We start from the raw sequence: 13,701 nt of genomic DNA on the forward strand, positions 1-13,701 counted from the left end.
ACTACGGCATGGAATTACAAACAGATAAGCGTTTGTATCGTCTGCCATGAGCACGTCTGACAGAATATTCTAAATTACGTTTCACCTAATTTCTTACGTACTTCATATTTGTTATATTGTAACTGTAGCTCAATTATGAAATGTTTTTTAAGAACTAAACTAAGATCCCACAATGCCATCTTCACAGTTTCCATTCTTCTTCTCTTTTCTTTTTATTTTCAGCTCATGAAGCTCCAGTTTTCGCCCTCCAGCCTCCTAAACCTCAGAGCAGAGACGACTTTTTAAAATGTGAGTTTGTGCTTTGACTGAATGGATCATCACAATAAAAATCATTGAAGTTTTAATAGACCAGGATAGGCTTAGGATATGAAAGTCTGAGTGTTGTGTGACTGAGGGGCTGAGAGTGATGGGAGTTCCGTGACTGGTGCATTGTGGGACAGAGAGACTCAAGAAGTAAATCACCAAAGCCGTCTGTTGAACCCGAGTCTTGATGTTTCCATAAATGTTTAAAAAGGGAAAAATAAACTCCACATCATGGGGTGCACTTACTTATTCACACAGCTGTATATACAGACACAGATAAAAGTGTTGCTTTAAAAATGAAGCACAACTGTATGTGAAATAAGTTAAAGCTGACAAAAGTCCTTGCCATCCTCCATTCTTTACTCCACTGAGCAGACACTTTGCTTTGAGTTCTCGACTTCACAAATTTTAAACATTAAAACAAATGAAAATGGCAGGGAGATAATTATTAGGGGTCCTTAGAAGTTCAAAGACCTCACTGGACTGTGGTGACATCTTCAGCTGACTGATTCCTCTATTGAGTGTCACCAGGGTCTCCAGTCACTCAGTCAAGTCCTCACTCTGCTGTGTTGTGTCATTGTGTGCCTCACACTGAACGAGGACAAGAGAAGAAAAGGAGATGAAGAAGGTCACAGTCAAGGGTGGTCAAGGTGAAGAGTACAAGACCACCTCCAAAGAGCTTCTTGTTCCAGTGAGCACAGCTGCTAATATTCTCAAGATGTTTGAGGGTCTACAGGACTGTAGCCCACCTCCCTGATGAGACCACCAGAGAAAAGCTGACCACAGATTCAATAGAAGGAGAGTTTAAATAGAGGAGAAAAAAACTAGTAAACATCAAGAGAGACTCAGGCGGATCTTTGAGATCAAAGGACAAAAGCTATGACCACCAAGAATAGTGGAAAAAAAGACATTGGAATGTTGTGAAGTGTCTGCTATGAGCCCTGAACTGAATCCAAGTCAACATCCATGGAAAGAGCTGAACGTCACAGCTGGGAGAAAAAGGCCATCAGACATCAAGACGAATGGGCCGGGTGGGCAGTGAGAGGAGTAGAAGTCTCATCTAGAGCCACAGGAAGGGCTTGATGGCAGTTATTACCTCCAAATAATGAGCGACAGAACATGAGGTGAGGGTCTGAATCACTTTGTGTGAGCCATCGGAATTTAATTTATTGTTTCAAATAATCTGTGAAGTCGAAATACAAAGAAAGAGTCTGCTGTGTGGAATAAGAATGGCGGGTGACAGTCACTGGGGTCAGTTTACACTTATTGGACTGAAAAGTGGGATTTGTGTTTAAAAATTGGAAGGGAACCAAAACTACTGGGGGCAGGTCAGTGATAGAAACAGTAGAGAGACAGACGTGAAAGGCGCTATATAATATAGAGATATTAAAGTCACTATATACTGTAAGAGATGGGAAAGAAATGATGTGATAGATGGACAGAGAAATGAGAAAGACAGAATGTGACACAAAAATATGAAAGGCACTATATAAGAGAAAGATGAGAAGAGCACTAAAGTAATAAATAATAGGACAGACATTATAACACTGAGAGAGAAAATGACAAATAGGAAAAGGAGTTAAAGGCAAATACAGTAGACAGACGTGAAAGGCACTATAATAGGTAGATATACATGAAAGGCGCTATATAATAGATAAAGGAGGAATGCAGTGCGGTGTGGTGGTGAAGACTTTGGACTTCAAACTCTGAGGTTGTGGGTTCAAATCCCACTACTGACACCACTGTATGACCTGAGCAAGTCACTTCACATGCCTGGGCTACAATTGGACAAAGAAAAGAAAAGGAAACAATGGAATCTCAGATGATGGGAGTCACCTTGGATAAGAATGACAGTCAAATAATAATAAGAGATGACAAGAAACACACTGAAGAAAGAAAGAGAGAGACAATGACAGATGGGAAAGGCACTAGATGATAGATAGATAGATAGATAGATAGATAGATAGATAGATAGATAGATAGATAGATAGATAGATAGATAGATAGATAGATAGATAGATAGATAGATAGATAGATAGAAACTCTAATAATCCCAAGGGGAAATTCACATACTCCAGCAGCAGCATACTGATACAAACAAAAAAACAATATTAAATTAAAAAGTAATAAAAATGCAGGTATAACAGACAATAACTTTGAATAATATTAACGTTTACCCCCATGGTGGAATTGAAGAGTCGCATAGTGTGGGGTCTCCTCAGTCTGTCAGTGGAGCAGGACGGTGACAGCAGTCTGTCTCTGAAGCTGCTCCTCTGTCTGGAGATGATCCTGTTCAGTGGATGCAGTGGATTCTCCAAGACAGGAGTCTGCTCAGCGCCCGTCGCTCTGCCACGGATGTCAAACTGTCCAGCTCTGTGCCTACAGTAGAGCCTGCCTTCCACACCAGTTTGTCTCTCTTCTTTATGCTGCCTTCCCAGCACACCATCACGTTATGGCAAGCCGAATTAACATTTAGAGATATCTCAAAATAAATTTGAGCTATCTTAAAATGTAATTTACTTGTTAAGATATCTGAAACTCACTTTGAGATATCTTAAAATAATTTCCTGCACATTTTAAGATATTTCAAATACATTTTTAAATATCTCAAAATAATTGTGTCTGTATTTCAAGATATCTCAAAATCATTTCCTGTAAAACGTATTATTTCAATGGGACTTCTTGTTTATTATAAGGTATCTTAAAATGTATTTGAGATATCTTGAAATGAGCAGGAAGTGATGTTGAGATATCTGAAAATAGACAGGAAGCTGTTTTGAGATATCTGGAAATAATTGAGTGTCCTTTTAAAGATATCTTAAAATGCATTTTAGATATCTTGAAATACAATTGGAGATATCTGGAAACACATTGTTAGATATCTGAAATGGAGCAGAGACCCATTTTAAGATATCATGAAATTAATTTGAGATATCTAAAAATGTATTTTAGATATCTCAAACAACAGTGAATTTTAAGTTATCTTGAATGTTTTTTGAGATATCTTAATTATTTTTTGAGATATCCTAAAATGACTTCCCAATCATTTTAAGATATCTCAAATTTATTTTGAGATATCTGAAATGCATTTTCAGATATCTCAACATAACTTCCTGCACATTTTAAGATATCACAAATACATTTCGAGATATCTTAAAATAACTTCATGTGCATTTCAAAATATCTCAAATACATTTTGAGATATCTCGAAATAGACAGGTAGTCCCATTGAAAGAATAGGAAATGTTACAGGAAGTGATTTCGAGATATCTCAAAATGTATTTGAGATATCTTGAAATGCACAGGAAGTTATTTTAAGATATCTCGAAATGTATTTAAGATATCTTAAAATACATTTCAGATATTTCAAAATGTACAGTATATCATTTCAAGATATAGTAACAAAAAGGGGGGCGTGAAGATGTGAAAAAAAGAAAACAGGTAAAGGGCAAGTCGAGGGAAATACCACGATAATACATTTTGGCGCTGCGGCAGGGTTAACGGAGTAATCATGTGTTGCATTTTTGTGTGTTTGGTTTCATTTTTCAAAGACTGGGATGGATCATCCACATGTGGCAACTATGCTGTAATCGCATGCTGGCATACAGCTGGCACATATCAGCATGCATCCAGTGGCGGTTTTTGATATGGGCGAACAAGGGCGGTATTGTGGTGAGGGCAGTCAAATAATAATAAGAGATGACAAGAAACACACTAAAGAAAGAAAGAGAGAGACAATGACAGATGGGAAAGGCACTAGATGATAGATAGATAGATAGATAGATAGATAGATAGATAGATAGATAGATAGATAGATAGATAGATAGATAGATAGATAGATAGATAGATAGATAGATAGATAGATAGATAGATTTTTTAAAAAAGCAAATGCAGTTTGGCAACTTCTACTGAAATATTTTATGTGTCTGTGAAGTATGGCAGTGGATTGATTTTAAATTAATTTAACTTTTAAATTAACTTTAAATTTACAGTACTTTGACAATAAAAAGTGTAATTTTAATAAAGCCAGTGGTCATGGACAGTCCACTAGACCTTTGACCTCAACTGTAACCTTATGGTGTTTATAATAATTTCCGATGACTCAAACGACTTCCAAATGTTTAACTTGCCTGCCTTTCTCTTTGCTGTCTTTTGCCGTCTTTTTATGATTTTATTTTTAATCCCTACAGATTCTGTCCAATCAGATGAGCTCTTTACTATTAGTGTCTGGTAAGCGCAGCTCCTGATTGGTTCTTGTTAATTGTCTGTGTTATGCTCCGCCCCCAGTCCCGTTACACACTCCCAGATTTCCTCACTCGTTCTCTTTTCTCTCCTTTCAGACTTCTGTCCCCTCACACTGGACATCAACACGGCAAACGGAGACCTCCGTCTGTCTGATGGGAACAAGAAGGTGACATGTGAGGGGCCCCACCATATTACACACATGGGAAAGGTCGGCAGTGAAGGGGGGAGGAAAGAATACAGTGCAGTGTAAAAGAAATAAGAATAAAGTAAAAACACAAGAATAAAACACCTGAACTTTAAATATTATATCTAAAACTAATTAAGATTTAAATGAATTAAGAGTAAAATAAGGGTGACACGTCACACAGTCACATGACCTTCAGAGCTGACAGGTGCCCCCTCTAGTGGCCACTCTCAATATTAAATGAATGGCAAGGCTGAGGGGGAGGAAAGATTTGGGTTTGATCAAATGGATATTTAGTTCAGATTTCTTTATATTGTCATTACCTTTAAGGACAGTGCAGCTTTGTCAGGTTATGGAAGATTCTCTATTGGAAAAGAACATTTACTTTAATTAATCTTTTTAATACTCGTTATGTATTTACAAAATACAAATCTAATAATTAATTACATTTTCTAAAACAAACTCCCAATGGTGTTTGGTGAATAAACAATAAGGATGACTGACATTTGTCAAATCTGCTCCTCTGTGACCTTCTGACTTGTCACCACCTCTGGTCACATCTCCTGTGTTGTCTGATCTGAAGATATAACACTCCGTATTGATGATCCATTTCTTAATAGCGCTGGAAAAGTCAGAATATTCTTTTTAATTCTCAAGACAATGGGGTGAGTAACAAATAAGATGTTGATTTGGATTGAATATTTGATTTGTAAGTCTAGCAGTGAAATCGATCATTTAGACCTGAGCAGTGCTCTCCATTGCACATCTGAGTGTCTGCGCTCTTTCATGTGTCCTGTGTGCCCCTGTGTGTCTGCTGTGCCCTCGTATGCCCACTTCAGCCTGACCCCCCACACTACTGAGATGTTCAGTTACTGATAAAGATGAACATTAAATGGTGAATTTGACACTCATGAACATCACAAGAAGTTGAAGAGCATTGAGGACTGAAGTCAGCTGTGATGTTTCATTTTAGGTTTCGTTTCTGCTTTAAATGAGTTTGTGTTTTCTTTAAACTTTGTTATATTTTAGGAATTGTTTTGTAAACTTGAGGTTATTGATTTTTTTATGCTTGTCTTTTTATTATTATTTAAATTTACTCTCTTAGGAAACGCTTTACTCTAAAAGACATTAAAAGTAATAAAAGGTATACTGAAAACTCCAAAACTTTCTTTCTTTCTTTCTTGACAATGCCCAGAGCCTTGCGTGAGTGCTGGTGTCGCAGCAGCTGTGGTGATGCCAGTGACGTCATGGTGCCAGTGTCCCTCAGGATCACGTGACATTTGAAATGAGCCTCTGTTGTGGTGTGTAAAGTCTGTAAATTGTGTTCTTTATCTTCATGATATTTAGCTCAAGACTAAACAGATGACCTTAAACACAGGGCACTGCCATGGACGGTAAACATCAAAGTCAGTCTGTTCTCCTGAATTGTACCCATCACAGTGCCATCTGTTTGAGCTGAGCAGGAATTCAGGAGACCCTCCAGCTGTATTGATGATCTGATGGCCTGTGGAGTGAAAGGCACCAGGACTACATTGATGTACAGCTTGGGAGATGAAGACATGCTGAGGTCCAAGCTGTGGCTGATTACTTTACAAACTGTGAACAGAAGGAGATGCTATGGGACTGGAAATTACATCTTGAGAGAGGAGATTGTTAAACAAGATAAAAGAGTCTGAGCGAAGTCATCCATCATTTTGACAGCCAGCCAGTCAGGTGTATTTTACAATCACGTGTTGAGAAACTCCCATTGAATTTTATAATGAACTAGCAAAATACCCGCGCTTCGCAGCGACGAAGTACTGCCTTAAAATTTTATTAAGAAGAAAATTAAACCTTTTTAAACTGAGGGAAAATATACCAATAATTATTTGTTGAGGATCTCTTTGTATACCATGTTGTCAGTTCGGTCCTCCGGTTGTAACATGACCAAGCTGTGCGCTGAGCTTACTCTTGAGCATGCAACGTACAGTTGGCCATGTGAACAGTAATCTTGTCTCAAATCTCACAGCTTGGATTGCTGCTGTCATAATCAGTTTGAGTTTCATGGTTTGTTTCAATGACGACAGTATTTGTAGGACTTGTGTTGAAGTGACATTCGGTATCTGTCAAGCGTTGTAAGTATACAAGCAGTTTCATCGATAACTTCTCATCCAGCTTTTGAGAGTTTAAACATTCATAAACATCAAAGTGTCCACTACTGAAATCGTCACCTGTGAATCTAAGATGTTTAAGAGGCATTGGCAGGTTGTCGAAATGTGTAAAATATTTGGCCATTTCAGTACACTTGAAAGCGACAACTGAACAATTCAGTGGCAGCCATCAACTCACATGCAGATCCAGAGGTGAAGGGCTTAAGGATTTCACTCTTCTAGTGCTCCTGTGTAGTCTAATTATCTCCTGTACCGTCATCAGTCCACACCTTGAACCTGTCCCAGTCATTGAATACATAAGACACAATGGATATCAAGAGTGAGCCTGATATGGCCGTGCAATATGTAACAAAAAGAATGGAAAAGGCAGGTGGTATCTCCGGGCATGGAAACCACTCGGTAAGTGACAGTTCTTTGATCGATGGTGATCACCTCGATAGACATGTTAATGGGGGTACGGTTGGAACAATAAAGGAAATGGGTACCTGTACAATGTAAAGTAAGTCTAAAATACCTACACAATAACTATAATCGTAATAAATGAACAATAAAACAGCGGAGAAGCCGTGGATTAAATAAAAAGGCTGTAGTTATCAGCAGGGAGACGTGAATCCCGTGGCGAAGCAAGGAAGGGAATGTAGAGACTGGAGCGACAGACGGCCTTATATAGGCAGGCAGCCAACAACGTGGGAGGCGTTGGGATGGGGGACCCAACGCCGCCTCACACGGTGACCGAGCTGCAGGATATGGACGTATATATGTATGTAAGTAGGATTCAGTTAGCGTTGGGAACCCGTGTACCAAATTTCTTGAAGATGGGCCCATAAGTAACAAAGATCACTGGAAAGTTCAATAAGGCGGCCGACAGTGACGTCATCGTGAAGATGGGGTCAGCCTTCTACCTACATAGAAAGTTGGAGAATTAGTGATGTTGGAAAGTTCAATATGGCTGCCGATAGTGGCATCATAACCGAAATAAATACGTACATTGGTTTCGGTTAGTGCAGGGAAGCTGCCTACCAAATTTCGTGAAGATGGGGCCATAAATAAGAAAGTTCAACATGGCGAACGTTGTCGACTGTTATGACCGTTACGCATCGAATTTCAAAATGAAACCTGCTTATCTTTTGTAAGTAAGCTGTAAGGAATAAGCCTGCCAAATTTCAGCCTTCTACCTACACGGGAAGTTGGAGAATTAGTGAGGAGTCAGTCAGTGAGTGAGTCAGTGAGTCAGTGAGGGCTTTGCCTTTTATTAGTATAGATAGTCCTAATCTCATAAGCTGAAGAGGAAGAGGATAGATATCAGCAGAGGGCACCAGCCACGTGCCACCGTTTTCATCTGATCATCAGCCAAGCATCTCATGAACAACTTCGAGTGCTTGATCAATGCCGCCCTGGACATTCATCGTGACATCTTTAAGTTTCATAGTCTTCATATCCAGAGTGATTGAGGTAATAAAGTAATTTGTGAAGAGCGCCTGGCGCAGTGTGAAGTGCCATATGATCCAAACTGCCAGGTTTATCGAGCTGCGGACGAAGAGCTCAGTCCAGTAATGAAGAGTGCGTTAAAGTCAAACATGTGATAAATGGCCGATAGGCGGGGATGTTGAGCCTTTGTATGTCTGAATATATTCGTGGAGACTAAAGGTGATATTTAGGTGTGAGATAAATCGGAGATATCGCCCGTTGTTCGTGACTATGATAAGTAAGTCTCTCTGAGTGCTGGGGAGAGTGGACTGTGCTTGTGTTATTCATGCGCACTCGTGTGTGGTAAAGTGCAGCGAATAACGTGCTGTGTGTACGTCTGTCATACGGTACTTGTGTGCTGAGGGTCTGTGTGTCTGCGTATGTCTCTGTCTGTGTGTGTTCATCTTAAAGTGCGACAGGAGACCAACCCGCAAACGAACTTAATGAGCACACTGGCCCTTAAAGAAAAGAGGTAAAGGGTAAGGAGAGGGAAAGCCCACGATAATACAGCCTTGAAGCGACACTTCAAACATCTGCGCTTTGAAAGCTCAACACGGCCTCGACGCGTCAGTATTGAGCAGACCACCACTACTTGTGACCCACTGGAATTGGGATACGGTCAATAAAAAGTGAAAGACTCTGAGGTCTGTGAACATCGATGGAAGAAATGACTTTCACTGCAGACAATGTAGACGTCTTAAACTAGAAGACAAATGTACCATTTGTGAGTATAAAATCTGAGGAGGTGAAGTGAGTTTGAAAGGATTCACACCAAGAGTCTGGAAACTTCTGACGTCAACTGTTTACAAACTCCAATTAGGAGAAGATGGGATGGGATGTAAAAGGCAAATATAAAAACAGAGAAGCAGAGATTCTTAAATGTACTTTGACTTTGATTTAATGGCAGACAGTATGAAGCCAAGATATTTCATGTTCTGTCTGCTCAACTTCATTTCATTTGTTGTTATACATCCATTCCTGTATTTCAGGCCTGCAACAGATTCAAAAAACAGTTGGGACAGGGGGCAAATTAGGGCGAGTAATAAGGTCAAATAATTAAATAATGATGGGATTTCAAACAGGGGATTGTAATCGTGATTTGTACCCATGAATGGCTGAGTCTCTGAGGAGCAAAGATGGGCAGAGGATCTCCAGTTTGTCATCACATGAGTGAGAAAATGATTGAGATGTTTAAAAATAATGTTCATTAAAGAAAGAGTGGAAGGGATTTGTAAATCTCTCCCTCTGTGGTGTGTAATATCATTAAATGGTTCAGAAACCAGAGGAATTTCAGTGCGTAAAGCACCACCGACCCCTCAGACCACAGGCACTGCATCAAGGAGCGTCACTCATCAGTAGCTGACTGAACCTCATGGGATGACGAGGGATTACTTTGTCAAACCTTCATCAAGCACTACAATACGGAGTTCATCCACAAATACCACCAACACATTCAGAGTACAGTGTCCTTCACACACCACCCCAGAAATATACTGACATGGAGCAAAGGAACATCCGTTATATTTTTAGGTTCATTTATCAAATGAACAGCTGGGGCAGCAGAGATCCCTGTGTGTTTCTTCTTTGTCTTCCCTTTCTCTCTAATATGTCAGACAATAAAATCAGTTCATTTCATTTTCATTGTGTTCTGCATTCATTATAGTGTCCCATTTCTCAAAAAATTATTATTTTAAATAATATTCCTTCTACACATTAATTGATATTCTTCACAAATGTGGTCCCCCGTGCTAACCCTAGCAAGCTGTTGTGACTCCCTCTTCAGGTCTTAAACATTTCTCTTTAAACCCTGAATGTTTCATTTTATTTGTATTTAAATCTTCTTAAATTCCCACTTTTGGACTCACCCTTGACACACAGCTGATGAATGTGTTTGGTTTGTAAAGACTCTTATCGTTTATAAATGATAACCTAAATTAGTGTAAAAGTCTTATAAAGCCCCTCTACATTGGTCTGTCATGTGACGGCTCTCTTTTTAGTCTCCTGTCCTCCTCGACTGTCCCTCCCCAGTATCTGATTGGACAGCATTGGCTGTCAGCTGACGTCACTAAATGACTTCTTCATTATCAGGGTTAAGAACGGCTGTTTGCACTCAGCCCAGGTGTCAGCAATCAGATGACATCCCAGAGACGGTAGAAGTTAATGGCTACTCAGATAAAGCCCCATCTCCAAAGCTCTGAAACAAAAATATTCCACTTGTTGTCATTGGCATCTCCTGATAGTTGGCACTGCACTGTGGATTGGATTTGATTTCGCCATTTTTATATTATTACATTGAAATTTTTCAGTTGTGTTCTGTGGTTGAAGTTGTTATCACCACACAGTACTGTTGCTATCTCATTCTGTTGTCTGGTGTTTGTATTGTTCACCATCTTATGTCACAGCACTGGTGCAGAGATGATCAGTCCCTGTGTGGATGACATCCTGGCTGTAAAATTTTGAAGTCCTTCATGAAATCTTATGTGTTGCTGAGGACGGCTGATACAGGAGGACCACTTTCAACATTCAGAACAGCTAAGAGGCTTACCACAAGTAGGCCAGTCATTTATGAATATGAAGACCACACTGTATGAAAAGCGTTAACCACATTTAGGACAACAATGAGGTTTTTTTCTTTCACCTCAAAGTTGTTGAAGAAGATTCTTGCTGTTTGTGAAATATGTGTTGTATTCCAGTGTGAATTGTGGTCGAAATTTAACATCACATTAATGTAAGAATCACCTCTAACAGGACAATTCAGTAATCAGGCAGGAGAAAAGTTGTTCATTGTATCTTTTAATTACTCCTCAGCAAAATATCTTGGAGGGAGCATTCTTCAAAAGTAGTCTGTTACACACTGGTCAGAATATCAAACAATAGCGGTTCATTTTATAAACTGGTCAAATTACATGTAGTGTCAATCAATGCATACATTTTACTCTGGTTGGTTCTTTGGTTTACACCCAAATGATTTATATAAAATAAAAGTATGTCATTTTATTTTCTGGTTCTTCTGAAACCTTTGAGTTGCACCACCACCCTTGAAATTTCAGTACAGATAACAATTGTCAATTCTCCTTGCTTATAGTACATCTGCTGATGTTTTAGTCATCTTTAAGTACATTGTGTATATTACATCAATCTTTCTTCTAGTACATTCTTTATTTACTTGACCATCTCAGTAGTTTTTCTTAACCAAATCTTATATTTCAGTGTACATTTTGTTGTTCACTTGACCTTTGTTTGGTTTCCCACATTTATTAACTCTTTATGCTATTTCTTTAAGATGAATGCTATGTTACACTAAAATTATTCTTCCATAGAATTCATATGTGGCTCTGAGGTCACCTTGCAGCTACGATCTGTTTGCCACTTTCAGGGATTCCTCCACTATTCTTATGTACTTATTAACTACTTTAACCTGGAGTCCGTTACTAACTAGGAAGATTTTTCTTTATTTTTTTTGGTTGAGGATCCAATGGAACGATCATTTGTCATTTCTGGGACAGGCTTTACTCCAATATGACTTTGTGTGTGTCTCCTAAAGCTTCTTCTGGACGAGTATCCTTTACCACATTCAGAACAGGTGTACGGCTTCTGGTGGACTGGTTTAGTGTGGATCCTTCTGTGGCATCGAAGCACGGTTTGACATGAGAATCGCTTGCCACATTCTGGACAGCAATAGGGTTTTTCTCCAAAGTGAATTTTCATGTGTTTCTGAAGATTGCTTCTAAATGAGAACGACTTACCACATTCTGGACAACAATAAGGCTTTTCTCCTGTGTGGATTCTACTGTGCTTCTTCAGATCACTTTTACATGAGAACAAATTGCCACATTCTGGACAACAATAAGGTTTTTCTCCTGTGTGGATTCTTCTGTGGTGCTGAAGATGGCTTCTCCATGAGAAAGACTTACCACATTCTGGACAGCAATGAGGTTTTTCTTTTGTGTGGCTTCTTCTATGCATCTTAAGATCGTTTCTGCTTTGAAAAGACTTACCACATTCTGAACAGCAATGAGATTTTTCTCCAGTGTGAATTCTTCTGTGTCTCTGAAGATGGCCTCTCGTTGAGATCGACTTACCACATTCAGGGCAACAATGTGTTGTTTGTTCAGTATGAATTTGGAGTTCTTTCTCCACTTCTTGTCGATCAGTTTTGATGGCTTCTGTCTGTGTTACTCCAGCAGTAGGGAGAGAACTGCACTGAAAAAAGGCTGCTGTCAAGTTCTCTGATCCTCTTGCTGATTTCTTCATACATTTCTCTTTGTATTGAAGTGAGAGCTGACCAAATGAAGGTGGAGATAAGCTGCCATTCTTCTGCAATTCTGAAATAACACAAACATTTTAACTATTATTATAATTATTACTTTCCTAACATGTTTTTCCAAGGTGACTTACAACATTTGAGACACAATTGGTTACATTTCTCTTGTTCTTTCAACTGGAGCACAGGCAGGTCATGTGACATTCTTGATGTCACATGGTGTCAATAGCTAAATTTGAATCTGCAACTTCAAGGTTTGACGTACAAATTCCTAACCACTACCCGCCTTTGAAAATACATAAAACAGTACAAGTAAAGTGGTGGCACACTGGTTGCCGTTCCTTCCTCACACTGAGGTGCCATTTAAGGTCTGGCCACTCCATGTGTGGTCTTTACATGTTCTGCTGCTGTCTGTTCAATTTCTCCACCTTTCTCTCATATCTGAAAGACAGGCCTGATCTGATCAATCGATCACAAATCAAAATCAGCCGCTCTTCACTCCAAATGACTTGACTGGTGATCAGCAAATTAACTGATCTTGACATCTGATCTTGAACGATAAAAAGCATGTGAGACAAAATTCCAACATTACCAAAATACAGAAACATGGCCTTGTCAGTCTAACAGTTGTACAGTAATACCTCACTATATCGCGCTTCGACTTTCGCGCCTTCACTCTATCACGGATTTTAAATGTAAGCATATCTAAATATATATCAAGGATTTTTCGCTGGTTCGCGGATTTCTGCAGACAATGTGTCTTTTAATTTAAAGTACATGCTTCCTCAGTTTGTTTCCCCAGTTGATTTCATACAAGGGACGCTATTGGTAGATGGCTGAGAAGCTACCCAATCAGAGCATGTATTACATATTAACTAAAACTCCTCAATGCTATAAGATATGATTCCCGCGCGGTGCTTGATTGTTTGCTTGTCTCTGCCTCTCTCTCACCCTCTCTGACATTCTCTGCGCCTGACGGAGGAGATGTGAGCAGAGGTGCTGTTTGCACAGAGGCCGTTTGCCTAGTGGATATGGATGCTCCTCTAAGAAATGCCGCTTTATCGCTGTGCTTCCGCATACTTAAAAGC

General features: G+C 39.3%; 2 protein-coding genes across 7 annotated transcripts in view; one reads left to right on the forward strand and one right to left on the reverse strand.

The window, feature by feature from the left end:
- Positions 1–13,701, forward strand: part of LOC120528477 (zinc finger protein 502-like) — a 691,287-nt gene that overhangs the window by 472,004 nt on the left and 205,582 nt on the right. The window lies entirely within an intron of this gene.
- Positions 11,606–13,701, reverse strand: part of LOC120528471 (zinc finger protein 391-like) — a 102,842-nt gene continuing 100,746 nt past the window's right edge. For all 6 annotated transcript variants that reach the window (XM_039752638.1, XM_039752640.1, XM_039752636.1 and 3 more), the window contains one exon: positions 11,606–12,674. In XM_039752638.1, coding sequence (XP_039608572.1) covers positions 11,785–12,674 — 890 coding nt within the window. In that variant the 3' untranslated portion in view covers positions 11,606–11,784. The remainder of the gene's footprint in view (positions 12,675–13,701) is intronic.

The sequence above is a fragment of the Polypterus senegalus genome, chromosome 4 (assembly GCF_016835505.1).
Source record: "Polypterus senegalus isolate Bchr_013 chromosome 4, ASM1683550v1, whole genome shotgun sequence".
Taxonomy (NCBI): Eukaryota; Metazoa; Chordata; class Cladistia; order Polypteriformes; family Polypteridae; genus Polypterus; species Polypterus senegalus.